The sequence below is a fragment of the Populus trichocarpa genome, chromosome 16 (assembly GCF_000002775.5).
Source record: "Populus trichocarpa isolate Nisqually-1 chromosome 16, P.trichocarpa_v4.1, whole genome shotgun sequence".
Lineage (NCBI taxonomy): Eukaryota > Viridiplantae > Streptophyta > Magnoliopsida > Malpighiales > Salicaceae > Populus > Populus trichocarpa.
In genome coordinates, this window is record NC_037300.2 from 790213 (window position 1) to 818072 (window position 27860).

A 27860-nucleotide genomic window follows, 5' to 3' on the forward strand; every position below is an offset into this window, starting at 1 on the left:
TTGTGTGTTTACCGGGTAATCTAATATATTTATACATCTTAATTGCATGAAATTTTCTTATATAATGTAGAGTAATTATGGAGAATAATTATATTTTCTCACAAGATAAAAAAAAAATTCCTTTTACATGATATTACAATATTGATAATCAAAATGGTCACAAGTTTGAATATTATTATCATCATTCTAATTAATAAATTTAAACATAAGGTAATGTAAATCCATGTAAGTTTTAAACTCAAATAGTTTTCACTCGAGAGCGTATGCTAAAAAATAATATAAATTATATTTTAGAGTCTCATCTAACAGCTTAAACTATTGTGTTGAATTGGTTATTTGACATGTTAAAAAACAATATAAATTATATCTTGGAACTTCACATAACAATTTAATTTTTTAGGTTGAAATTGTTTTTTGACATGATATCAAAGTCTTGATGACCAAATAATTATGAGTTTAAATTTCACCACTCTTATTCTAATTAATAAAAATTAAGCACAAGGTAGTGTGAACATGTGCAAGTTTCAAACCCATAAAGGCTTTTGACTTGACATGACGTGTTAGATAACAATATAAATTATATTTTGGGACATCACCTAACAGCTTAAGTTTTTAAGTTGAAATAGTTCTTTGATAGTGAATCTATAAAATGAGCTTGTTGATTGTTATACTTCATTGTCCCATTGGTGAAAAATGTTGGCACTCACAGGTATTTGACAAGAAAGGTTAGCGTCATATTAACAAGGCGTGTTCCATACTTACTGTTGGTGATAGTTATTAGAGAGAAAACTAAATGTCGCCCCTGACCTCCAAAAGGTCTTAATAATGCATTGTGGTGTGTGTCAATACTAAACATCCTGGGATGGATTTGCACAGGATCGGGATTCAATCCTAGTAGTTAGATCGAGGTCCAAATACGAGACAAGGATTTTCATTTAAGCTTGACAAAACAAACAGGATGTCCTAAACGGACAACCATCCCTCTTGTTTGGGCTATGACCCAAACAAACAGTAACATCATCATGATCACTCTAATTATTTTGTATATTATTATATAAAACACTAAAATGTGTGGTGTTTTCTTTATAGTAGCTGCACTATGGACACACAATCAGTGTATTGTGGACTTACAATGCAATGAGTTTTTTTCATCATTTTTTATTTTATTTAGTCATTTTAGATAAAAATTTAAGACTCATTTAAGTTAAATTGTTAAGGAAAAACAAAATTGAAAGACAAAGAACTAGGGTGAAAAAGGTGGGTAAAGTGGTGGAAATTTCAAAGTTTGCACATAAAAAATCACTTTCACCCTTCTACTTTTTCCAATGATACCTTTATAGTCCCTCAAGATTTTTAAAATTTAATTTTGGCACAAAACTTTATTTTTATTATTTTTAATTCCTGGTTTGAAAGATGAGAGAGAAAGATATATTGGATTCCAGTGATAAATAGAAAAAGTTTCAGCTAATACTGATTCTAGCAACAAAACAAGGTCGATCTTGATGTATATGAATTCCATTCAATGAGAAACATTTTACTTGTATGTTATTTTCTCCTTGAAATGGCCTGAAAAAATAAATCTTGATGTTCACGAGTTGCATTCAACACGTCATCCACCTCTAATAATTAAAAATAAAATAGAGTTAATGAGTGGGTCAAGCCTATTTGTATCGGTCTACAATTGTTATTTTTTTTTCAGCCACGTGGATTGGCCTATAAGACTAGCCTAGTTACTTTATTTTTTTCATTTAATATATTTTTCATACTTGTTAAGCCTAACCCAAAACAAATACAGGGAACGGGTTAGGAAGGTCAACTTGGAGTAATTCGAGCTCATCAAAAAAATTATATTTTTAAAATAAATCAAAATAGCATTGTTTTTTAGTTTTTTTATAGAAAAATTCAACAAGTTTTGTACTGGGTTTTGATCGGATTTTATTCAAGTCAAATCGGATTTTTTAGTGGATCACATTGGGTCAACTCCTCCCTTTTTTTAAACCTGATCTAACCTAGGCTCAGGGTCACCAAGTTGGCCCAGGTTCTTATAGCGATAGTATTTTCAACCCCTTATACTTAAAACAATATTATTGCATCCTTTATTTGGTATTTAAATGTCTTTATATATAATTTGACTTAAAAGGACCTTTTTTTTTATCAAACTTTTAAAAGATTAGCCATGCCTTTTATTTTAGCCCCGCGAGTCACCCTTGTTTTTTAGTCTCTTTCTTTTTTTTTAATTCTTTTTGTTGTTTTGTATAGGAAAAAAAACAACGCACCTATTAGGGTATAGTTAAATGAAAAAAAAAAAAGTTGTTAGTTCTCGTGTGTTGCATGACGTAGATAATGAATTTGCCAAGTTTACTGAGGGTTAATTTGAGTATTGTAACTTTTTTTAATTTAATAGTTGTAGATTTATCGTGATCTCAAATAGATGCTCTAATATTTAGTTGGTTCTTAATTTTACAAGTATTTATTTTTCTTATCATATAATTAAGTAAAAGATTATATAAAAAAATTATTAAATCTAATTGAGTCCATGATCTAAGACACATCTTTGGTTAATTAAATTTGATTGGTTAGAAATTAGGCTTAATAATTTATTTTAAGTACACAAATAATTCTTAATTTATTTAATTAAAACTATGTATGAACTTTTAAATTTATGATTAAGATTTTTTTATGTAAAAAACATGCATGTTAATGTTATTGAAAAATAGTAATAATTGCATTAGTAAGATTTGTTTATTCATTATATAAGCTTCAAATTTAATACATGAGAGATTCTTTGAAGGAGTGAGTTCAATAACAGGATGTTCTTAAAATATTGTTAACTTTGAAATCTTTAATTCATGGAAGTTGAATTTTGATGATCTGGTTCTATGTCCGTTATAGATTTTCAAATTACAGCGCCTTTTTTCGCCAACATTATCCTCAAAGGTTGCTCAGAAACATGTGGGGATAAAAAATCTTTGGTCAGATTCAACATGGTGCATTGTGTTCTTCAGGCCGATCGAGGTATACTTGGAAGCATGAAAATAGACAGAAATGGAGTCGAAGCTCAATCCAAGACAGCCTTAAATGGTGTAAGAATCTGCGAAAAGAACTCAAAATCAAACCCCAATTCTTAGTGCATTGAAACCCAAGCTCTGATTTACCAGAGAAGGGTTAGAAACAAACAGGCACAAGATCCAGATTCTATTACACCTGGGGGTTGAATAAATTACAGATTTCACTGGATTCAACTACTGGATACACAAGGTCACGATAAGAGGTGTCTTTGGATCTGTTCGTACATCAACGAAAAACTTAAAACGTATCTCGACATCGATTTTGCTGCATTAAACGTATACACAATGAACAATATGCTTCTTCAACAATCAACAGCTCTACTCGAGTAAGGGATTTATTGGATTATCGCACAGCCGGACATCGGCTGATGTAGGCTCAGAGCGCAATCCAACATTAAGGTGACGGGAGGATTCTTCCGGCGAGAGCAAGTGCCAAACCCAACACCGTAACCATCTCCCTGCAACGGATTAAATTTCAAGTAGTGTTTTGCATTTCACGCGAAACAGAGGAAGGAAATGCACGAGGAAAGAACCTTGGATCATCTCCATTTAGTGACAGTGGCTTTTGCCCATTCCATGTTAGCTCTAACAGGCATCCACAAGATAGCTCCTGCTTGACAATACAAGGGGTTGCTGTTGTTCAGTAGAAGATGATGGAAGGAAAGACAAACTGGAATTCCAGGCATAGATCTGATCGAAGCCTCACAGGTGCGCTGATTGTTCCAGCTCCAAGTAGATCAGATGGTGTGTATGCTGTTGAGTCACTGGTCCAATATCTGTTAAGCAAATAAGAATTCTGAGAATATGGTTGCTTAAATAATATGATTTCTTACGTGGATGGAAAAATCTATATAATAATCCGTAACTTCAACTCTTTGGGCACAGCTCAGCCTGCTTGGTTTGGTTAATGTCTTAAAATAAAAAAGAAATTGATATAAAAAAACATAAAAAAAATTATTTGGTTATAAAGATGGGATAGAGATTAAAAAAAAACAAAGAAAACACATTAATATATATATATATATATATATATATATATATATATATATTAACATTTTTAAATTAAAATTATGTTATTTCAAAACAAAAAATATATAAAGATATATCTTTTTATTTCAGCTAGTTAATTTATTAATTAATGAGAAAGATATTTGTCTTACAATAAAAAAAAATATACAAAAAAGCTAAACATAAATTGAGGGGGAATAGAGAGAAATTATATATAACAATTTTGAAATAATTTTTTTTTAAAAATAATATATATTTTTTTCCAATTATCTTTATCTATTCTATTATGATATAGTACTCAAACTTCTGAATATTTAATATTGAGTTATATGATATTTTTTAAAAATATTTTTTATTTTGAAATATATTAAAATATTTTTTTGATATTTTTAATACTTACATAATAAAATAATAATTATTTACTTTTTTAAACTAAATATATTTTTAAAATACAGTTTCAAAATATGAAAGTGATGATATAAAAATGTATTTAAGATTATTGTAAATTTTGCTTTTCACAGTACTATCTATTTAAAAATAAATTAAAACATATATTTTTAATTTTTTTCATATCCAAATATTAAAATAATTTAAATACATAAAACAAATAATTTAAAAAATAGCTGAATAAAAAAAACAATTATCCCCACGTTAAGAAAGTGCTGCACGGTAAAAGTTGGTACGGCGGATAAAAAACAAGCGACGCCGTTTCTGACTCCTCTCTCTATAAATAAACCTTCTGTTTGACCTCATTAATTCTCTCTTCGAAGTGCAAAATCACAAAATCCTAAAATCCAAAAGCAAAAATAAAATAAAATCAACGGATTAGTAATTAATTAATTCAATATTTTAAAAAAAATAAATAAATTGAAAAGCTTGTATAAATCCTAATCTTTCTCGAAGGATTAGTCTGCGAAATGTCGTTCGATCTTCTGTTAAAGCCGTCGTGTAGCGGCTGCGGCAGCACCACAGATTTGTACGGAAGCAATTGCAAGCATATGACGCTTTGCTTGAATTGCGGCAAAACAATGGCGGAGAATCGCGGCAAATGCTTCGATTGTGGCACTACTGTCAGTCGCTTGATTCGAGTACAGTATCTGTCTCTATTTGATTTTGTTTATTTTTCGGATTTTTTTTCATCATTTTTTCGAATATTTTTTGGTGATTTTTATGAGTGAAATTTGATTTTTTTTCCCCGATTTTTTATGATTTCTCGGGTGATTATTAGGAGTATAATGTTAGGGCGAGTACGAGTAGCGACAAGAATTATTTTATAGGAAGATTCGTGACAGGATTGCCGAGTTTTTCCAAGAAAAAAAATGCGGAAAATAAATGGTCTTTGCACAAAGAAGGAATCCTTGGTCGTCAGATTACTGATGCTTTGAGGGTAATAATGATTTTTTTATACATAATTTTAGTGTTTTATTTTTTTATTTTTTTATTAAGTATAGAGTATTTAGGTTTGTAATTGAGGATTTTGGATTGTGTAGGAGAAGTTTAAGAATAAGCCTTGGCTATTGGAGGATGAGACTGGGCAGTCTCAGTATCAGGGTCATCTTGAAGGGTCGCAATCGGCGACTTATTATCTGTTGATGATGACTGGGAAAGAGTTTGTTGCTATTCCTGCTGGTTCATGGTATGTGTGATTGTTATTTTTAATGACTTTGGTGTTTGTGGTTCCTCACTTGAGGTAGGGTGGTTGTAAAATGTATGAATTTGGTGCTTGTGATTGATGTGGTAATGATGATATGTGGAATAGGTACAACTTTAACAAGGTAGCGCATTATAAGCAACTTACGTTGGAGGAAGCAGAGGAGAAGATGAAGAATAGGAGGAAGACTGCGGATGGGTATGAAAGGTGGATGATGAAAGCTGCAAATAATGGAGCTGCTGCATTTGGTGAGGTGGAGAAGGTAGATGATAAGGAGGGTGTTTCAGCTGGCGGGAGAGGTGGGCGTCGGAAAGCAAGTGGTGATGATGATGAGGGAAATGTGTCTGACAGGGGAGAGGAAGATGAAGAGGAGGAGGCAGGAAGGAAGAGTAGACTCGGACTCAATAAACAGGGTGGTGATGATGATGAAGAAGGTCCAAGAGGAGGTGATCTTGATATGGATGATGATGATATTGAGAAGGGTGAGTGTTTTTCCTCAAACGCCATGTGGGTGCCAATTTCTTGTATAAATGCTTAAATGATTTCCTTATGTTCTTTTAATTGCTGGTTTTTTTTTTTAAATGTCTGCTAGTCTTTTTTTCTGCCTTCTTGAAATCAATACTATCTTCTTTCTGATGCACATTAAACATGATACATTGCTTTTTTGTTCTTTTTTCATGGGCGTGCTACGAGCTTCAACTGTGTTGAATTTTACACTGATTTTTTTTTTGTAAACCATACATGGCAATTTAGGTTTTCTAGTAATTCCTACCTCAGGCACATGTATTTTATGGTCTTAGGTGATGATTGGGAGCATGAAGAAATTTTCACCGATGATGATGAAGCTGTCGCCATTGATCCTGAGGAACGGGAGGATTTGGCCCCAGAAGTTCCTGCTCCTCCCGAAATCAAGCAGGTCTGTATTAGCAAACAATCTTGGTGCTAATCCAAACTACTTGCTTTTGTGCCTCAACTTATATATGTTCTTTGGGCATGTTGGCATATTGCTATTTGCTTGGTGTGTTATATATGTATTCATGTAATGCTGGTTAGGCTAGTTTGGTTCTTCTGAGAGTAGTTTGAAAATGTGGAGATTTTAGTCAGAACTTTTTGTAATGTTGACTGATATATGAAATGGAATTTTAATTTTGGAGCACAATTGATAAAGGGGGACATTATTATTGAGAAGCACACTGGGTTTTTTATTTTTAATGTAATGCTGATAATAACAGTAAGGTATTTGCATGTTCTTGCAGGATGAAGATGATGAGGATGAGGAGAATGAGGAGGGAGGACTGAGTAAATCTGGGAAAGAGTTGAAGAAGCTACTAGGGAAAGCAAATGGTCTAAACGAGTCAGATGTAGAAGATGACGATGACGACGAGGATGTGAGTTTTTGTGATGGCTGATTGTATGCATGTTTAATTGGCAACCTAAGAGCATTTTCAACATTGCTTTGCTGTGCTTGTTTTCTATTTGCTTTTATTTTTTGCTTCTATTTTCCTGGTCCAATATGAAAGTGCATTGAGCGATCAGGGGTGGAAATTAATTTTTTTTAATTCTGAGATGTCAATCAACTTATATGATGCCTGATTTGACATATTATTTTGTAAAGCTTTCTTTGGTATTCTTGTTAATTTTTGTATCTTCTCTCACTTACAGTGCTCTTGTTTGGTCTTATCAGATGGATGATGATATTTCTCCGGTTCTGGCTCCAAAGCAGAAGGATGTTGTGCCGAAGGAGGAAGCTGCTGACATTAGTCCTGCAAAACCAACACCTTCAGGTTCTGCTAAGGGAACCCCTTCTACCTCCAAGTCTGCCAAGGGGAAAAGAAAATTGAATGGTGAAGATGCAAAATCTTCCAATGGTGCACCTGTGAAGAAGGTGAAGACAGAAAATGTAAGATGTTTTTTCAAATATACATCTAAAACAGTGCGCTATGCTATCAAATGTCTGTAATAACCAATCTTCCTATCAACTTTAATGTTCTCTTAAAGCAGGAAGTAAAACCTGCCGTGAAAGAAGAAAGCTCGCCTGCTACTAAAGGTACTGCAACTCCTAAAGTAACACCGCCATCATCAAAAACAGGGTCAACATCAGGTTCTACTGGTCCTGTCACTGAAGAAGAGATCAGGGCTGTTTTGTTGCAAAATGGGCCTGTTACCACACAGGATCTGGTTGCTAGGTTTAAATCACGACTAAGGACTCCTGAGGTATGCTCTTCTTTAGCATTGTGCAAGCTTGCTTCATATTGCCTGCCACTCAAAACTGACCTGTTTGCTGTGCTGTTGCAAGATTTTCTATGGAAGCTATGTTTTCAGCTAGTACCATGCATTTTTATTTATTTATTTTTTCTAAAACCGGTTTAACTTTAGATCAAATTACAGTTACCCTTAGTTTTTATGCTTATGATTTGGTAATTATGCTATCCAGTGCTTCACTGCTGATTACTCTTTAGGATTATCAGTCCGGTTATGCATGCTCTTAAGAATTTGTGTTGTTCATGATGGGATAAACACAATTTCAGGTTGGAAAACATGTGCTTAGAAAACTGTTCTAGAATGTCTGAATCTCATGCCAGGTGATTTTTCTTATCATTAAGGGGTGTGGGTGGCTAAGTTTTTGCATAGAACATGGGGCTTCTACCAGTTCAACCAAGGTTGGGTTGGTGGCACAGGATAATAATATAGATAGGATGGACTGAAGATGTATCTCCTTGTTGCTTACTATATTCATTCATTCTACTGAACGAGAATTTCTGCTTCCTCCTTTGGAAGAACAATAAAGTAGCATCACCTGAAAAGTTTTGGATGCTTTCAGTTCCCTCTCTCCTCTCTGTTTTCTGACTGGTGGAAGTTAATTGGTGCAGGACAAGAAAGCTTTTGCAGATATTCTGAGGAGAATTTCTAAGATTCAAAAGACCAGTGGATCTAACTATGTTGTGCTGAGGGACAAATGATAGCTTTCTCCGTGTTCCCAGAATTTCACTTGCTCAGATTAGCCCATGAAACCGCTAACTATCCTGTAAGTCTATAACTGTGCTTGCTAAAAAAGAAAATAAAAGGAGAAGGAAAAGAATCCCTTTAGCCTTCTGTAACTAATATCCTTGTAAGCTGCAGCAAATTTAATGATGAAATTGTAAAATGTTAACTGTAGTAAAATGTACTTGTAAAATGTAGTGTACACTGACTGTGTATTTTGTTTGGAGGCTGCTAGATGTGTACTCATTAACTCAACAATATGCTAGAAACTGATGCATCCTGGTCTCAATTGATGTGTTCCTAATTTCAAGCAAATGATTTTCCTTAGACTTGAATGGTAGCAATCTTGCATGGTGTGTCCAAACCCTACATCTGCTATGGCTTGTTTCCAAACCATGCCTTGATTTGATTTTTTTTGAGTTGATGCTTGATGCTGATGGACGGTAGTGAAGAGCTTGGAGCACTGGTTCTGTTTGTGTACATATGAGCAAAGCACCCTTCAGGCCTTTAAAGGCAACCCCAGACCAAAACCTACACTAGGAACTATAAAAATGGCTGCTCTAGTATAATCTAGCAGTGCTAATTAAACATTATTCGTCCAATAATTTTCTGAAAAATTTCATCCGTTGAAATGACAGGCTTCCATTGGTGGGTGTTACAAGTCAAATGATTGAAATTCTGGTAACATTAGCATCATTCTAATTTGCTAATATTTTTAGATAATAGTTGTTAGACTCCACTACCTAAGGCCCGGATCATTAATTTGCTAGTTTGTGGGTTAAATCCAATGATTATTTGAGTTTTTTTTTTTTAATGATAATATGTTTTGGAAAAAAATTGTTTTGATTTTTTAATTAATGAAATGATATTGTTTGAACAAAAGAGTTTTAAAACGACTTCATTTTAGATGAATTTAAAAATCGTTTGAGTCATGTTACTGGTTGACATAAAACAAACTCGATTCGAGCTAGGCTTAGAGTTATCGAGTTGATAATCGAATTGTGTTTAATGTCTTTTCAAGGTGTATCTAAATTAAAATTTTAATATTTTTCAATCTAAATACATTATTTTTAAAAGCACTTTCATCCTCTCATGTGTAAGAAGGTTGGTTAAGGATTAAAGGGAGAAGAAGGGTGCTTTCATTAGTATAGAACATTTAATCAAACGACCAGGAATAATAATAATAATAAAAAAAAAAACTTTATGGACATATTCCTTGCAAAAACCAAAGAATACATAGGTCCAAATTAACATAATTTTTGTAAGTTTTCCAAGTTTTTGCTGCCATAAAAATCACTACTATAAAATCCAAAAACAAGAAGCATACAAAAGCTAGGAAAATCCAATCTAAATGCCCATATAGGACAACCAAAATCCAGCCATCAATAAAGCAAAGCTTGCACCGAAATGGGATGGAGCTGAACTTTCTGGTGGGGCAGCAATAGCCTTATCTGAGCCTTCTGATGCGACTTGTGCGGTGGTGGTATCAGTTCTGGCTTCAGGAACCACCACCTCTACATGTAATTTCAGGCCATTCTTGCACTTGTCAGAACTGCTGCTTGTGAAGTAACGGACCCCTTCTCCATCAAGAGTGATGCCATCACTGTCATCAGTGTACATTCTGATTGGATTGCTCACATCACACGTTAGATATTCTTCCTTTGTCTCTACCTCAGCTATCCTACCCTGTGCTGCAGAGTGGGTGAACCCTGATCTCCCCACAGGTCAAATATATTATTACTAGCTCATCTCACTTGTCCTAATACATTCCCAAAATCACTCTACCGACTAAAAATTAAAAGCTGAATTACTTGTATTGATTAAAAAAAAAAGCTTCAAGTCCCGGATTTATAATCCTTTAAATCCAAATACTCTAAAAACTAAATTTCAATTACACGAATCCACTGCCAAACATACCCTTGTTAATAAATATTAAGACATTTGGGAATTCCAATATTGAAAAGAAAAGGAAAAAACTAAATGGAGGAATAACCATTAATTCAACTCTGAAAAATATTGAGAGAGAGAGCGGGCTTACAAATTTTATCTCCAACTCTGAAAGTTCTAGCAGAGGACCAAGAACCAATATCAGAATAAGGGTGCCATCCACGATCCCCTCCAACTACATGGTGCACCTGGGCTCCATCATTAAGGCTCACTAGGACTAGAACCAGAACCAGAACCATCAATATCTTCTTGGTCATTGCCATTTTCACAGCACAACAAACTTTCTTCTCCTAGAAGGAAAGGGGAAAAAAAAGTTAGAGTCAGAAGACTGGTTGCTAAGAGTGAAAGAGAGCGTGTCCTTTCAATGATATTGCACTAAAGAAGAGGGTAGAGCCCACTTTTATTAAACTAGCCCGGCTCATGAGTTGGCATGAGTCACGGTTAACACCGGAACTAGCCAGGACCTGGTTTAAATCCGGTCATTAATCTGTGACTTGATCGAGTTCTCGTCAGAACTCATTGATTTTTTGTAAGAAAAATTAATAACAACATTGTCTTTATGGATAAACCAACCCGTGACTGCTGAGTCTGGGTCAGGTTTATAGATATGGTGGAGCCTAGAGGGTTTGGTTTCCTTTCCTTAGCAGCTTCCTTTCAAAAGCTTACATAAGAGCAAAGAATCGTAGGTGGCTTGGCTGTAGTTTGCTAGAGCCTGTGAATGTGTGTCCACAGAGATAGAGTACTCCTTTGTTTCCATACTTTTTTATTTTTATTTTTTTTATTTCGGTAATTGTGAATCGTTCGGACCAATTTATATATATATAGATTAATTCTTTGATGTTCTAAAGTTAATAATTATATAAGTTTTAGTGATTATGAGATTTGTGAAACTTAAATTAATAATTTCTAGAAAATAAATTCAGAACCTAACCACTTAAATTTTGATCTATAAAATTGTTTTTTACTCTTTAAAAAATTAAAATTTGTATTTTTTCTATAAAAAATTTTAATTTCAGAATAATATTGATTAACATAGATCCTATATATATATTTTGAAAATCAACCACAACCACACTTCCAAACAGGTTTTATTAATATAAGGTATGTTTAGAAGTGTGGTTGTGGATATTTTTCAAAGTTTTTTTCATTTTGAAATGCATCAAAATGATATTTTTTTTATTTTTTTAAAATTATTTTTGAGATCAGCGCATCAAAACGATCCAAAATATATATAAAAATTAATTTTTAGTAAGAAAAAAAAATTAAATTTGTATATATACTGGAAAAAAAAATATAGGAGGTAATTAATTGCGAAGTCATGTAAATGGTACTGGTGTAATGTAAATTGTAATTGCTTTTCACTGAAGCAATACCAGACGAAATGTGGAAGAAATTTATGATGATAACGACTAGAACTCTCTTATAACATGAAAATGATATGATATAATTTATGACGCATTTTATACATTAATTATCACATTTTTTTTTGAATGAAAAGAGAAATATCAAACTAATACTAGAAAATAAAATACTATACAGCATGAATTCCAAGAATATAATTCAACATGATATTATCGCTGTTGAAATTTTTATTTAAAACACGGTTAATAAATATATTTAATATTAAATTAAAAATGAGGTTAATTTACTTTTTTAGATTAAAACTTGGTTAAAATTTAATCTTTAAATTATAAGTAAATAAAAAATTAATCTCAAATAAATTTTAGTTGATATATTTTGGGAAAACTCATAACCTTTTAAAAGCTCTATCTCACAAAAAAATAAATTTTCTAGTGATTTATATACACTGAGAATATATAAAGTTTAAATTAGATCCAAAATACACCCTAGTTTTTAGAAAAAAGAGAATTTAAGCAAAATGAATTTTAGATTTAAACTCACATGCATGCAACTTTGCTCGGACATGAATTTGGGTTTTATTTTATAATATTGGTTTGATATTTTTATTTTTGTTTTAAAAAATGTGATAATTAATGTTTAAATTTTGTTAGCCTAACTCATGAATGATATAATGTGATCAGTCTACTTCTAGAAGAGTTTTCTTTAAATTTGAACAGTTTTCTCAACTCAAAAACATCTAATTTAAAATCAAAATGTTCAAGTTTGATTCTAATTTTATGTGGATAATCAAAATTGATAATAAAAATAATTTATTCCATAAATCACCATGTGGTTGTGTATTCATCCGATAAGAACTACAGTTTCTATAATTTTTTGAGCGTGTAATAAAATTAGATAAAATATTATCAGGTATAAAATTGATATTACAGTGCGAGTGAATTTAATTCACTCTATACTAGTTTTTCGGGAAAAAAAAATATTGTTTATATCATAGTGCGAGTGAATTTAATTCACTCTAAACTAGTTTTTTTTTTTTTAAAAAAAAAAACTGTTAAAAAAATGAACACACTGAAAAAAAAAAAACTAAAACTATTCACGTGAACAGTGCAAATGAATTGCACTGTTCATTAAGTGAACAGTGCAATTTACTCGGGAACAGTGCGAGTGGATTGCACTGTTCATTGTTTTAAGTGAACAGTGCAATTCTCTTGCACTGCTCACATGAACCGTGTATCAACGTACACTGTTCATACTAATTGCAATGTTCAATGAACAGTGCAATTAACATAAACAGTGCGCGAAAAGCAAGAATTCCTTGCTTTTCTTTCCCTGCGTTTCAGACGTAAAAGTAACGTGGGACCCATGAATAAAAAATCTTGTTTTAATATTTACCAAACGGCTAAAATCTGTGGTTTAATTAAAACGCAGCCGCAGCCGCGTAAACAAATCTTGGATGCAAGCAATGGTGTAAATTCTCAGTGAATCTTTTCCGAGAGCTCCTCCAAAGTCTCAATCTTGTTTCCATGCAAGGAGGTTTCCAAGAAACATGTTTTTGTTGGTTTTCTGTGGAGAAAACAGAGTGGGAAATTCATTTAAGATAAGATAGACAATATCTTATAAGCAAGTTCCATAGGATGCTTTTGTTTTTTACTTCACATGCCAACAGGAAGAAGCTTACCAAGTCCAAGACTAGGTTTTATTATTTCCATTATTTTCATATCTACAAGCAACACTGATTTTTTCGGAATAATCCAAGAAAACTACCTCAATCCTGCACCAAACCTTACAATGGAACTTGTTTATCAAGCTCAAATCAAATGCTACTCGCGGAATTCTGTTTGAAGTTGAAACAAAAGAAAATACTGTCAATTTTAATGGAGTAGTCCAATCTCCATGGCAGATTTATGATAAGGGGTTTGAACTTAGATTCATTGGATCAATTCATGAATTTCGTCTTTTTTCTCCAAACATTTCTTTCTCAAAAAATTTATGGAGCTCCTCGTAACATTTTCTTCCATTCGAAGATAATGTTAAAGGGGAAATACAGTATTACAATTTACACTATTTAAATGACATAGATAAAACAGGAAAGAAACATCACAAACAATATCCAAGATAATCAAGAACAAGAAGCACCTGAAAATATACATTACAAAGAGCAATCTTGGTCACTCTCCAATGAGTTCTGTGGAGAGTAAAATATGATGATATCAGCCTCTTTAGGAAGTTTAAAGCTCACTCTCTTCTGTGACTTCCCACTTTGGGTTCTGCTAATTGAACTCGCTACTGAAGAGGCACTGACATAGTCTTCTTTATCATCTACTTGATCAAGCCCCAATAGTCTGCCCGTGGAAAAACTCACTCTTGCCTTAGTTGAAATAGATGGGTGTACCCTTTTGGAGGACCCATGTTTGAGAACACAAAGCTCTCCTCCTCTCAATTGTTCTGCCTTCAAGCTAGGAGAGGTTAAAAGCCAGTCCTGTAGAGTCAACTTGCTCACTGTTGTACCCTTCTTCTCTTCTCGGAGCACATGCCTTTTGTTCTGGATCTTCTTCACTTTCAAGCATTCTGGCTTCAATAATTCAACAAAGCGTGATTCACGACCATAGGAGCGGACTCCTTCTGGCTTCTGCTCGGAAGTTGAGAGCTTGCTCACTTTACATCCCATTGGATTCTGCCAAAAGAATCAGCAATGTAATACATAAACGTGGATGGATAAGATGGAGAAGGGCTTAAATCATTGTGTCTGAGCAATGTATAGGGGAAACCGCGACGGAGAGGCTGAGAAAAAGGTGTTTGTAAGAACTATGTTGCCTTAGTAATCCCCATTAGGTTAAGTATTAATTTGTACTAAATCTTTCAATATAATTAAGTTCGCATCAGTCATGACGATTGGCCAATGCAATCCTCACATATTATTTGTTTTGTGCTAGCTACCATTATCTCAGTGTCCATGTCAGTTTCTTGGCTTTTAATCTTCATATTGATCAGTTTGACAGACAATGGTGATAAACTCAAAGCAATTCGTTACAAACAATATATTCGGCTAAGTGAAGTTCATTTTCCAATTTGTGGAATCAAGGAAGTTGGTTGTCTTTGCATGAGGGAATAACTTTTCACTTCTTGTTTGATTGTTGAGCTTGGTTTAGATTCATTGTCATTTACGACAACAGTAAATTGTGCAAAACTATGTTTGACTTGGAATCTAGTAAATTTAACGGCAACATTTGTAATTGGCTGGAGCTAGATTCTTAGGACAGGCTGGTTCCAGGAGGGATATGAAGCTGCAATATGTCAGTGTGGAGGAAAAATCAGACTAAGCAGGGCAGCCTGCAAGAAGCAGCAGAAAGCAAAACAAAGTGCACAGCAACATGGTCTTTTAGTTCACATCTCAGCCTTCAATAAGATGGCAGAAATTATCAGTTTCAGGGAAGACAAGTTTCTGTTTAGCGACTGTAATAGAAAGACATGATACTATTGATCAGTGTTGTGTAAGAAACTGGATGTCAGCTTTCACTGTAAATCTCTTGTTGCTATCAGTCAGTCAAGGACTCATGGTTATTCTTTGGACATGCCAATCTGTATCTTCATGTTTTAGGCAGGCAAACCCTAGAAAAAGAAATTAATTTGTAGTCTGCTATTAGATTCAAGGCAAAGATTATAATTATAAACATGGAGCAGATTCCCTTGTTACTTGAGCCAAAATACCTCAAGGGTTTATTATGAGATTTCAAGTTCAGTCATATTCTATTGCATGGCACATCACTTGTTATTTGTGTATCAGAATCGAAATTGATATATTTTCTGGCATGCTTGAACCTTAGGGCTTGCAGCTCTTTCACCGATCATATTGCTGGATGATACGTTTAGAACAATTAACAAGAAATCGATTATTATAAGAACAGTTTGTGGAAAATATCACTTTAAAGAATCCACCCTAGTTATAATACCCAATACGAGAGTCAACCCGGCTAAGTTATGGATTAGAGATGTTAACCTACCTACCTGCAAGTTAGCTTATTAACCAAGCTATGATTTTTTTAAAAAAGAGCTCCCCAAACGAAGTTGTTTCAAGTTTTCTATTTTTTTTTAAAAAAAAACTGAAACATCATTTTAATGAAAAAACCCAGTTCAAAGTCTAGACCGAACTAGGTTTTATAACACTGCTGACAGCAGTGAACTCTTCCCATTTTGCTCGAATTTTCGAATGTGCCGAAACCTAAAAGGAGAGACATTTCCTACAGCACTCCGCAAAACTGCCAAGACATAGATTTGCGTCATGTACAAAGGCCCATCTAGACTTCACGAGAGTCTAAAATTTAGTTGGAAGTGTATATTTTTGCCCTAAAATCACAAAACAGTAGTGATTATGTAATAATTTCAACACAAGACATGATGGCGTCTAAGGGTAAATTCAGATCAACCATCATAAATATCTCATAGTACTGTAATTCTAATCACGCACATGATTTTGGAAGTCTCATTTGCATGAAGCATTCTGAGAATAGAAAGATACTCCAAGCATGAAATTTATCTAGAGCAGTAATGTACTTGAAGGAGATACAAAAGAGGTCGAATCAGGAAGTCTCAGCAGCTGGTTGGGTAACTCCAAACTTCACCAACAGCTTGCTTAGAGCATTGGGTGGGCAAATTTGGTATTTGACATTCCCAGAAGGAGAAAGGAAGACCTCAGCCAGTTCAAGCTTCTCTGAAGTAAGACTTGTACTATCCATAGTTTTGCTGAGCACCTTCAAAGCAAGCTGGACAGCTTCTTCCCTTGTGATTTCATCCCTGTAATCCTGCTTTAACATGGATTGTGCAGCCTGGTTGTTTGCACCAATTGCTGCAGCTTTCCAGCCAGCATAATTTCCACTAGGATCGCTCATGTAAAGTTGGAAACCATAATTTTTGTCCCATCCTGCAAACAGAAACGAGACACCAAAGGGCCGAAGACCACCAAACTGTGTGTACCCTTGCTTGGTGTCACAAAGGGATTGAACTAACTGCTCTACAGGCATTGGCTCTTGGTATGCAAAGGTGTAGCGTTGTGCTTGGATCCTTGCAGTGTTGATTAGGATGTTGGCATCAGACATAATTCCAGCCACTGCAACAGCCACATGATCATCAATCTTGTACATCTTCTCAGTGGAAGTTGACGTTTGCAATAGCTTGGATGTAACCTTCTTTTCACCAACCAAGACAACCCCATCTTTGGATAATATTCCTATTGCAGACCCAGCATTTCCAATGGCTTCCATAGCATACTCAACTTGGTACAGACGTCCTTCAGGGGAGAAGATTGTTGTGCGGCTATCATATCTCCGAGACATTTTTATTTATACTGAAAGAAGATAATAAGCAAAAGCAACAAAAAGAACAAAAATAAGTTCTTAACCTTGCGCCCCTTTTCACTCGATTAACTATATAGGAAAGGCCAGAAAGCAGGGTTGGGGAGTCCATGGTAAAAGAGTGAAAGACTCACATGAAGATCATTCAATTGCAAATAAATGAAAGCATGCAACACATTAGAGAAAGCAGAAATTGAGCATGTGTTGAAAATAAATAAATTAGAGCAACTCTTAGAGAACAGCATAGCCATTATAATCAGCTTGGACGTGAGAACTTGACACGATTAGAAAACATCTCAGAAACAACTAGAGCTTCCAGAACCACGAACAAGTCAAACAGTGTGGAAATTTCCATAAACTGAAAAGGTAGAATATAGGCTTTGCATGCTGTAAATTGACAATATTTTAAATTCTTCAATTCTTTTGATTGATTAACCAAAAAATTTAGGAGATGCAATCATTGTGCCATTTTCCCAATTCAGCCCCTTTTCATGCTCATCCATTTTCAAATAAAACATGCCTCATGGAAACAGCATACATATTTTCTGTTCCAAAGAGCCAAATGCAAACATAGGAGAACATGTATCGCATACATATGCAAGAAAACACATGCATGGAGTTTGTAAAGGAGGTGCATACACTTAAGTTTCTTAAAGAAGAGGCCATTAGGAAACTACATTTGCAAACCCTAGAGCTCACAATAGAAGTTGCAAAGGCAGGCAACTGAAAGTTGTTTAAATTAGAAACACACAAGGACTGAATATAAGAAAATAAAATCTTGCAACTGTAATTTAAGTAATGCCGTCCCTCTGATTAAGTCTAACCTTGACCATTAAAAAAAAACCTAAGAAAGACAATGAAAATTCTAACTAAGAAATTAGTATGCTTTACTAAATAGTTACTTAAGCACAGTTCTGTAACAATAACCCATATATCAAACTAGGTTTTCCTTGTTTACCATCCTTTAATTCATTATACCTGTCAAGAATATCACAAAGGACATATAGCAAATCATATTACAAAAACAATCGAAAATCAGTCATTTCCAGCAAATAAACAACTACATAGTTCCATAGTTGCTCTATTTCATCTAGCAGTTCAATCAAGGATCACTAACAAAGTTGCCAAACTAAAATCAAAATCTGTTTCGCCAAACACAACCCATTCTATGTCTTTTTAGTACACAATCAACAATATTGTTCTATCTTTCGCGCTTCCAACAAAACAATTTGATCCCTTAAAACTCTACAAACTACCATGGACACACACAAAACAACACTAACCCAGGTTCCAATTCCAGAGTTCAGCTTCTAAAAAACACATCAAACCCAACTAGGTCTATTTCCACTCCGAAATTCAATGCACATTGTATAGTTAATTTGCCAAACTATATTAGAATCTGTTTCTAGGAAACACCCCATCATCCCATTCTCTGTCCTTCCAGTGAGTGCACCATCAACAATTCTCTCTCTTTCGGTCTCCCATAACAAAACAAATTGATCCCTGAAAACCCTACAAACTACAATTAACACCAAAAAAAAAAAAAAAAACTATCCCAGAGTCCAATTCAAAGTCCAACTTCAAAAAATCACCTAAGAAATCAGCATTACCAACTAAAACCCCTCAACCAAGAACAAAATCAGAAAAAAAGCAGCACCTTTACTGCTTTACCACCATAACAACCCAAAAACAAAAACAGATCTACGTAAACACCTAGAAAACTAACTCAGCACTTGAAAACTAAAACTCATTTTCAAATTTCAATCAAAAACCATAATCGCACACAAAAAAGAAGCAACAACAAAAACTAATACAAAAAGTCCAAATCTTGAAGACCTAGTTCAAGAAACCAACGAAAGAAGAGACATTTGGTATAAAAATCAAGAGGGAGTGCTAATTACCTGTAAAATGCAAGTGATCAGAAGGAATTTGCAGTGCAGTGTGATGCGGGAGATTCTGAAGGGCTGATGAAAGCTATGGCTTCCTTGGTGATCTTTTATGGGTTTCTTACTTTGCTCTACCTTGTTGCTCAAGAAGAGTGAAAACAGCTGATACTGGGTGGGTTGGGCTGTCAATGCTGTGAAATTGGGTTGGGCTTAATTTGTGGGCTTAATATAATTAAGCCTATTAGAGTTTTTTTTTCCTATTTATCCATTTTTAGTTTTTTTTTTAAAAAAAAGATTTGTAAAAGAAAAATTAGCTCGAACATGGCCGAATTAGAATCAATTCTTTATTTGAGTTTCTTAAAGCATGTTATTAAAACTAGTGAATCATTGATTGAATCGTTAGATCAATTATATTATAATATAAATATTTTACTTAATATAAAAAATAAAATAAAATAAAATAAAGACAGTGATATGCTGCATAATTTTTAAGATCCAGGTATTTATAGTTTTTTTTTTTGAATTGGGTTATTTATTGGATTTGACTGATTTTACGTAATATTATAATTATTCGATTATGCAAGTGAGTGTTTAGAAATTTTTGTAGCTTCTGTTTGTAAATGTATTTTAAAAGTATATTTTATTTTAAAAAATATTAAATTAATATTATTTTAGCGTGTTTTAATAGTTTTAATGTGTAAATATAAAAAAATTATTTTAATATATTTTAAAATAAAAACTACTTTTAAAAAGCACATCTTACACCACAAGAACAATTACTCTATTAAATTGGATGATTAATTGATTTTATAACATTTATTTTAGTTACTAGTCATTTAGAATTGATTATATTTTTCTATCAGCTTCAATTAACTTATTGTTTCCCATGCTAGAAAATTATGCCAAACAACTTAGTAACATCCACACGAAATAGGTAATTTACGAAGGAATGTGTTTATAATTATTGAGGTTGGTCCAAAACCCTTACTTGGACCTCATCACTTTCGGTTTTGCAAAGGTGCTACCAACAACATGTCCATTCGTTATTTTGAGGGAATTTTTAAAATCTAGATTATAATTTATATTGTGGATTGGAACTTTCTCAAGTAAAAAAAAAAATTCATAGATTTAACATTATTTCCATGAAGTAAACCCAGCATGAGGATTGCTATGAAAAAAGGTAGGGTCACTGAATCAACATACGCAGCTTACCAAGTTAATTATTTTTATTAGAATAATCTTATAAAATTTATTTAATTATGCTTCAATCGAGTTTGATCGAGTTAACAGGTTATAAATTAATCTAATTATATTAATTAAAATTCACTAAATCAATATTTTTTTTTATTTATATTTAAATTCTAATTTAAATTAGGCTTTGAATCATATATATATCTAAGATCAATAATCTATGCTATCAGATTATTTCTTTCAATTTCCTTACACCACATGAACAATTACTCTATTAAATTTTATTAAATTAATACATTTTTATTTATATTTAAAATCCAAATTTAAGTTAGGTTTTGGATTGTAAATATCTAATATCAACTCTTTTAAATCTATCGAGGTCAGGATTACCCCTTTTATTCTATCGAATGATTTTTTTTAATTTCCTAAATTATTACCCCTTTTATTCGGACAAATAAAAAGGAGGTCAGGAGTGTTCTGACTTCTAGCAAACCATGTTTCTTATCTAATAACATTATTATTATTTTTTTATTTTTTTTTCCCTTGATTAAGAGGCGAGGTCTTCAAACCAACTCTTCTCCATTCCTTCTCGCATGTCCCAAATACCTTGGTTAGGCTTAGAACTTAGAATCCTAATTAAAATATAATAATTTAAGCTTATCTTTATCATATAGTGTTTCTAGAAATATAAAATAAATATATTCGGGATCTTGTAATCTTGTAGCCAGGCTGGATAAGAGTTTGTATTCTTTTCTAGCCTTTTCCTTTCTATCTTTTCCCGTGAACCAAGCACTGCCCGTTTACAGTATATATTTGACTTTACTTCACATCATACTAATTTTCTCAAGTAAAATATTATGGTCTTGGTCCACAATGGAATAAACATTTCAAATCAAGTATGGATCGAGAAACCTATACCAGGAAAAAAAATGATTTAAGAGAAATCAAACATGTTTTTTTAAAGAGTTTACAAGGGGACAACGAATCTTTGTTTTTACAGTCATGTCGTTTTTTAAATGTTTTTTAAAATATTTTTTAATAATTTTAATGCAATAATATTAAAAATAAAAAATATATTATTTGGATATATTTTTAATTTCAAACACTTTAATAAAAACATGCATGAGAGGGAGGGATAATTGGATGGCGCGCGTCACAAGTGATGGAGATCATCACATTTTGATGGAATTAATTAAACATCAAGCAATCAAGAAAGTATGCCCACATTTGATAGGCAACAAGTTGAAGAAATTAACATAAGATATGCTCTGAAAAGGGAAGGAAAGGATCATAAGAAAATTCTCTAGAACTATAACAAAACACAAGATATCCTCTTGAATTAGAGGCTTCATTCCAGCCACTTCATGATCCTACATGCAATTATTCTTTACACTTTCAAGCTCACACATGTTACCCTCTGCATGTTTCAACACAACCTGCAACCATCAAGAACGCCAAAATATGATTTAGTTTCATGGATATTTTTCCTGATAAATGGAATATCTTGTCAAGACTATATATATATATATAGCGAAATTCTGAAAATGGAAGCTAGCTAGTACCTGATTAATTAAGCAGGGCACTTGAACCCTTCAGGTGGGGTCTTGCCACAGTCAACAAGGACCTCAAGAGCAATGGGTATAATGATACTGATGTTGAGAAGCTTAGCCTTAATGGTGGTGCAAAGACATATGGCAGCATCCAAGTCAAGAAGACCTTGAAGCACTGGACAGCATGCATCCTTGGCACTACTGCCAATACCAATGTGGACCAGTCCACCTAACACATCCACACATGCACCTAGCTTGAGAGTGTCAATGGAGCAAGTCTCTTGTTTTGGTGGTGGTGGTGGAGGTGGAGGACATGGTGTTTCAGGTGGTGGAGGGTTCACAATAGGTGGTGTTGGTGGCTTTATTGGAGGAGTCACTGGAGGCTTTGGTGGTGGAAGAGTTGGTGGTGCTGGTGGCATTATTGGAGGAGTCACTGGAGGCTTTGGTGGTGGAAGAGTTGGTGGTGTTGGTGGTGTTGGTGGCATTATTGGAGGAGTCACTGGAGGCTTTGGTGGTGGAAGAGTTGGTGGTGTTGGTGGCATTATTGGAGGAGTCACTGGAGGCTTTGGTGGTGGAAGAGTTGGTGGTGTTGGTGGCTTTATTGGAGGAGTCACTGGAGGCTTTGGTGGTGGAAGAGTTGGTGGTGGAAGAGCTGGAGGTGTTGGTGGCTTTATTGGAGGAATCACTGGAGGCTTTGGTGGTGGAAGAGCTGGTGGTGTTGGTGGCAGAACTGGTGGTTTGGGCACATATGGTGGTTTTGGTATGAAGGGCGGATGCACAATGGGTGGTTTCGGTTTGAAGGGCGGATGCACAATGGGTGGTTTCGGTTTGAAGGGCGGATGCACAATGGGTGGTTTCGGTGTATAGGGCGGATGCACAATGGGTGGTTTCGGTTTAAACGGGGGATGTACAATGGGAGGTTTGGGAACAACAGGCGGCTTAGGTGGGTGGGGTTTGGGGGGTTTAGGGTCATGGGGTGGCTTTACTGTGGGAGGAGGATGCACCGGTGGTATCTTAGGAGGACACTTTGGTGGTGGCTTTACTTTGGGAGGAGGGTGCACCGGTGGTATCTTAGGAGGATACTTTGATGGTGGCTTTACTTTGGGAGGAGGGTGCACCGGTGGTATCTTAGGAGGATACTTTGGTGGCGGCTTTACTTTGGGAGGAGGATGCACCGGTGGTATCTTTGGAGGATACTTTGGTGGTGGCTTTACTTTGGGAGGAGGATGCACCGGTGGTATCTTTGGAGGATACTGTGGTGGTTTAGATGGCGGAGCTGGGTAAGGGCAATAGGGACAAGCAAGTGACGTGAGCAAAGTGCCCAAGTTCACAAGGAGGATCAAGAGGTTAGCCAGAGCAAACTTGGCCATTGTGGCTACTTGGCACTTCCCTCACTGAGTTTCTCAGTGAGTCTGTAGCTCAAGCCATGCATGCCAGCCTTCTTATAGACATGAGTGGTCTGAATAATTCTTTCTTCAATCAACAGTCATGCTCATATTTACAGTCCAATATTTTATTGCAACTTTATCATCATGGATTGACTTGACAGAACTAATAATACCACTTCATTTAGCCACGCGGTGCACCTACAATACAAATTGTTTTTAAAACAAAGAAATATAAAAATAACATTTTAAAAATTATATTCAATATAAAAAATAACATCTTAAAAAACAGAATTTAATATAAAAAATAAAATGAAACGCAGTTTTCACCTTCATTTAGAAAAGCCTCGCTCAATTAGTTTCACCAATTATTATCTGCTTGGAGACGGGGACAATTATTACGTCCATCTCAGCTTTCAATGCAGAGGGAATCAAGCAGCACTGTTTTACGATAGAGGATATTTTAACTTGTAGTGCCTGTTGAGCCCGTGATTGCCCAACCCTCCTAGAAACCACGTGAAAAAAACCCCTTTTTATTTATTTATTTATTTTTCTGGATGAGATGCATCGACGTTCTATTTTTCGTATACAGAATTAAGTTCTCTCTCTGTCGAATTAACAATGATATAATTTTTTTTTTTACTCTATGATAGAGTAGGAAATCTATGTTTGCCTAATGAAATCCAGTGGTGTCGGCAGCCACAAGCTTACAAATTAACACAATTAAATAATGAAAACCACTGGTTTGGTATATATGCTTTTCTTGCTTTAGAATTTCCCAGCAGCAAACGTGTCTTCATTCGCATAATTCTACAAAATATTAGAGTACGTTCTCCCCATTAATTATGTAATTGTTTTGGCGTTTTGCTCAATCTTTTTAATCTTTATTTTTTTTCATGTGCGCCTCCTAGCCCTAGCTAGGCTCCCCTTAGGATAATGCTCTTTTTTTTCTCCCTTTAGATCGGAAAAGAAACAGAAAAACTGGCTAACCAAGAGAACTACACCAATGCAGTCGTCGGCATCTAACAAATTCTTGATACAAGGAGTCGATCGTCTCCCATGCATCTTTGCAGATGATCATTTTGAGAGGAGCCAAAGTACCGAGCTATGAAAATGTCACGGATTATATTCAGGCAATTGCTTTCTTCAGTACATTTTTGAGCTTCACAGCCTCAGAAATATCATGTCGTTTTCAATCTCTTTGTATATATGCATATTTGCAATGCAGCTGTGTGCACAGAGACTCACATAGAGGACCCGCATGATAAAGAATATATACACATATAGTAATTTTTTTTCAAGCCACTAGATAAAATGATGTAGTAGTTGAGGATATATATACCCCACCACTATCCCCCACACTGCATGAAATTCGAAGCTGAGCTTGGACTCACAATCAAACTTCAATTCCAATCGAGTCGATATTGGTTATTAATTTGTAATTAAGATATTTAACATTTTGTTTTGTTTTGTTTTAGGGCTATATATATATATATATTTTACTTCATTATTAGTGAGATAGGGTTTTTTTATTATTATTGAGGAGGGCAATAATGCAAAATCAATCAAGTTACTTGATTATTATGTCATTGATTCAATCAAGTCACTAGTTCAATAATATTATAATTTAAAAAATGAAGGTCCTTGAAACTTTTTCGAGTTTTATCAGGTTTAGCTGATTTTGATTGAATCTAACGAATCCTTTGTATTAACTTAATTGTTAGACGATTGAGTCATGGGTTTCCAATTGGGATGGGATCAGTCTCATCTAAGTTTGATAGAACTATCCTTTATATTCAAAGCATGATAAACCCAGATTAATTATTATTGTTACAAACTAGTTCAGTTGAAAAAAAAAATCGGCTTTTCAGTTTAAATCTTAATGATATTTTTTTATAAAAAAAATATTATTTTAATTTTTTATATATATAATTTTTTTTTTAATGTCTTCCAATCCCATGACATGACATGACATGACATGAGCCAGTCTTGAATTCTTGAATTCAGACTTCTAGGTTGGGTTTTACTTCTAAGTGAATTTAACAATCTCGATGCTTGAAACAAAGGCCAAACACATGGCTAATGGCCCACAAAGATGGGAGATTGGGGAATTCTTTACTATCACCATGGCAAGAGACTACTGGGTATATATCAAAGAAAGGCAACTTGCAAGCCTATCTTTTAACTGTTGCACCACCTTCTCACGGATTATTCTTTTATCATTTTGATCTAAGTCGTTTTTTGCTATCATTATATATTCTTTAATCATCCAAAACCATATAAATTCAATCAGCATTTCATCTAAATGAACTTCTCCTTCACCACAACTATTGACACTGATTAGTGATGGTATTTTAGTGCCCTATCATGACATCATTTAATAGTTTTTACTGACGAAAATTTCTGTAGGTATTTACACTAATAGTTCCTCTATGATTATTTTACTGACAGGATCATGAACGGAAAACATCTGTCGAAAAAATACTTGTTTATAATTTTTTATCTATCAGTAAATCTGTTATTAATAAATTTACCGATGGATTTACAGAAAAACCATATAAACCAAAAACAAATTAGAAAATTATTGACAATGACTAGTGATGGTATTTTAGTGCCCCCATTGACTTAAGTCCAACTAGGAAATTATGATCCAACCTATGTGACATCCACCTTGAAGTGAAGTATATTTCATGTCATATAATGCAGTTGGTTGAGGAGAGCTTAAAAATTCCTGATTGCCTTTTACTGCTCTCTACTTGGATTGCAAATTTGCACATATCTATGTTATACGCATGTATATGGATTAATAATTTTTAAATACCATGCCATGCATCTATTTTTCCGCCACCAAGTTCCTGGCTCCGAAGCTTGAATTTGGGCATGTTTGTTGATCTTGATGTAAAAGAGAGGTACAAGTTTACTAAATCTTGGCAGACCATTTTAGCCCATGGTAATGGAAAGGATAGATTTCCAGTTTGAAGAATGAAAATACTGCTATAGGCTTATAGGAGCTAGAAAAGGTAAAAGACAAATGTGGGCAAAAATTCATTTGTATCATGAGGAGGCAAAAATATATCACTAGCTATACATTTTCCCGCATGTTGTGGATCAAAATTGCTTTGATAGTGCGTGAAAGTCAGAGGTGGCTTTTTTATTCCCTTTTTTGAGAAGAAATCAAAATACAGTGAATTTACGAGGACAAAGCATAAGACAGAAAATTGTCTTTAACCCTTAGGGCTGTTTGTTTTTATATTAGTGTTTTTAAAAAAATTAAATTTTTTTAATAATTTTAAATTAATATATTTTTAGTGTTTTCAAATCATTTTGATATGCTAATATTAAAAATAATTTTAAAAAATAAAAAAAATTATTAACATGCATTTTAACACGAAAAATTATTTAAAAAACAACCGCAATTACACTGTCAAATAAGCTCTAATGCTTAAGAAAGTTAATGACATTTAGATCCATTCCTTATTTTTTTTTCACATATTACCAAGATTATCATAACAACTTCTGGGTTCAAATCAAATTCTATCAAGAGATTCATTAGAGATCAGAATTTATAATTATAATAAATAGAAGTTGAATCTTACTTCTTTAAGCTACATTTGCTAGTAAAATTAAGTTGATTAAGTTTAAAATAAGCTAATTAATATAAATCACTGTGTTAAAAGAGAGAGAGGGAGAGGGAGAGGGAGGGAGGGAAACAGCACCAACGAATGAATATTCTCTATTTAATCCATATGTTCCCTTTTCTTTTTCTTTATTATTTTTCCAACTGGATCCCAATACAAATTAATTTCACATATCAAGATTTACAATATCCAACCATACTAAAATAGTAAATGTATCTTGTCCTTGTTCTTCTTATGGTCCCTCAAAGAGACTTTGGAAGGCAAGAACCTAACAATAGAGCAATACCCCACCATGATTTGCGAAAAGAAATCAAAATAGACTCCACACAACAACTAGCCAGCAAGATTTTCTAATGTTATCGCTGATGCATGCAAGTGAATCTGGTGGTCATCAATTTTCTAATGATAATACTTTTGTCTTGTTCATCGAAGGTCATCCAAGAAACCATGAAAAGTCAATGTCTTGATATATAATCCTGTATTCCTGTATGTACATGTGCTGATACTTGAGTTCTTGTTTAATTAGTGTCTAAAAAGTAACAATGTTGGTCTAATTTTGTAACTCAAAATTGTCATCATATGAATTTCTTCTTACTTAGCTGGAGGATTTAGCTATCATACAGTGGAGAGTCATCACAATATTTCAACAAGGTTGTGCTGGATCTTACAACAATTATTCTAGTTTGTCCATCAAAAACTATTATGCCCCAAATTATTCATTTAGGATCGGTGATTCTTCTAATATTGATTATTTTTTTAATTATTTCTAAAACAAATTGTATAGAAAGGAGGAAAATTTCACCTTTTACTAATGAATTCACGCGGGAAGTAATTTGTTAATCAA

At 33.9% G+C, this 27860-nt stretch overlaps 4 protein-coding genes across 9 annotated transcripts; 1 reads left to right on the forward strand and 3 right to left on the reverse strand.

Annotated features, from left to right (window-relative positions):
- Positions 1-4829: 4829 nt before the first annotated feature.
- LOC7453709 (transcription initiation factor IIF subunit alpha) lies at positions 4830-9036 on the forward strand. 3 transcript variants are annotated; one of them, XM_052448008.1, is made up of 10 exons: positions 4836-4910; positions 4942-5164; positions 5305-5463; positions 5567-5712; positions 5836-6209; positions 6528-6643; positions 6984-7115; positions 7412-7627; positions 7726-7941; positions 8598-9036. In XM_052448008.1, the coding sequence occupies exons 2-10, from the start codon at positions 4994-4996 to the stop codon at positions 8685-8687; spliced, it is 1620 nt and encodes a 539-aa protein (XP_052303968.1). In that variant the 5' UTR covers positions 4836-4910; positions 4942-4993; the 3' UTR covers positions 8688-9036. The 3 variants fall into 3 exon arrangements, with proteins under 3 accessions (XP_024443955.1, XP_024443957.1, XP_052303968.1); XM_024588187.2 differs by having other exon boundaries at positions 4830-5164; XM_024588189.2 differs by having other exon boundaries at positions 4831-5164; positions 7729-7941.
- An 860-nt stretch (positions 9037-9896) lies between these two features.
- Positions 9897-11210, reverse strand: LOC7455841 (cucumber peeling cupredoxin). Its single transcript, XM_002323127.4, has 3 exons — positions 11055-11210; positions 10748-10946; positions 9897-10418 (listed from the first exon to the last, which is right to left on the reverse strand). The coding sequence occupies exons 1-3, from the start codon at positions 11076-11078 to the stop codon at positions 10057-10059; spliced, it is 585 nt and encodes a 194-aa protein (XP_002323163.3). The 5' UTR covers positions 11079-11210; the 3' UTR covers positions 9897-10056.
- Positions 11211-16354: 5144 nt separating this feature from the next.
- Positions 16355-19436, reverse strand: LOC7453711 (proteasome subunit alpha type-4). Its single transcript, XM_002323129.4, has 2 exons — positions 19268-19436; positions 16355-17359 (listed from the first exon to the last, which is right to left on the reverse strand). Exon 2 carries the CDS (start codon positions 17346-17348, stop codon positions 16596-16598), a length of 753 nt encoding a protein of 250 aa, XP_002323165.1. The 5' UTR covers positions 17349-17359; positions 19268-19436; the 3' UTR covers positions 16355-16595.
- A 2160-nt stretch (positions 19437-21596) lies between these two features.
- On the reverse strand, positions 21597-23460 carry LOC7453712 (36.4 kDa proline-rich protein). Of its 4 annotated transcripts, XM_052447893.1 has the most exons (4): positions 22652-23460; positions 22499-22579; positions 22006-22375; positions 21597-21879 (listed from the first exon to the last, which is right to left on the reverse strand). In XM_052447893.1, exons 1-3 carry the CDS (start codon positions 23361-23363, stop codon positions 22014-22016), a joined length of 1155 nt encoding a protein of 384 aa, XP_052303853.1. In that variant the 5' UTR covers positions 23364-23460; the 3' UTR covers positions 21597-21879; positions 22006-22013. The 4 variants fall into 4 exon arrangements, with proteins under 4 accessions (XP_052303853.1, XP_052303852.1, XP_052303851.1 ...); XM_052447892.1 differs by having other exon boundaries at positions 22499-23458; XM_052447891.1 differs by having other exon boundaries at positions 22006-22579; positions 22652-23457.
- Positions 23461-27860: the final 4400 nt, after the last annotated feature.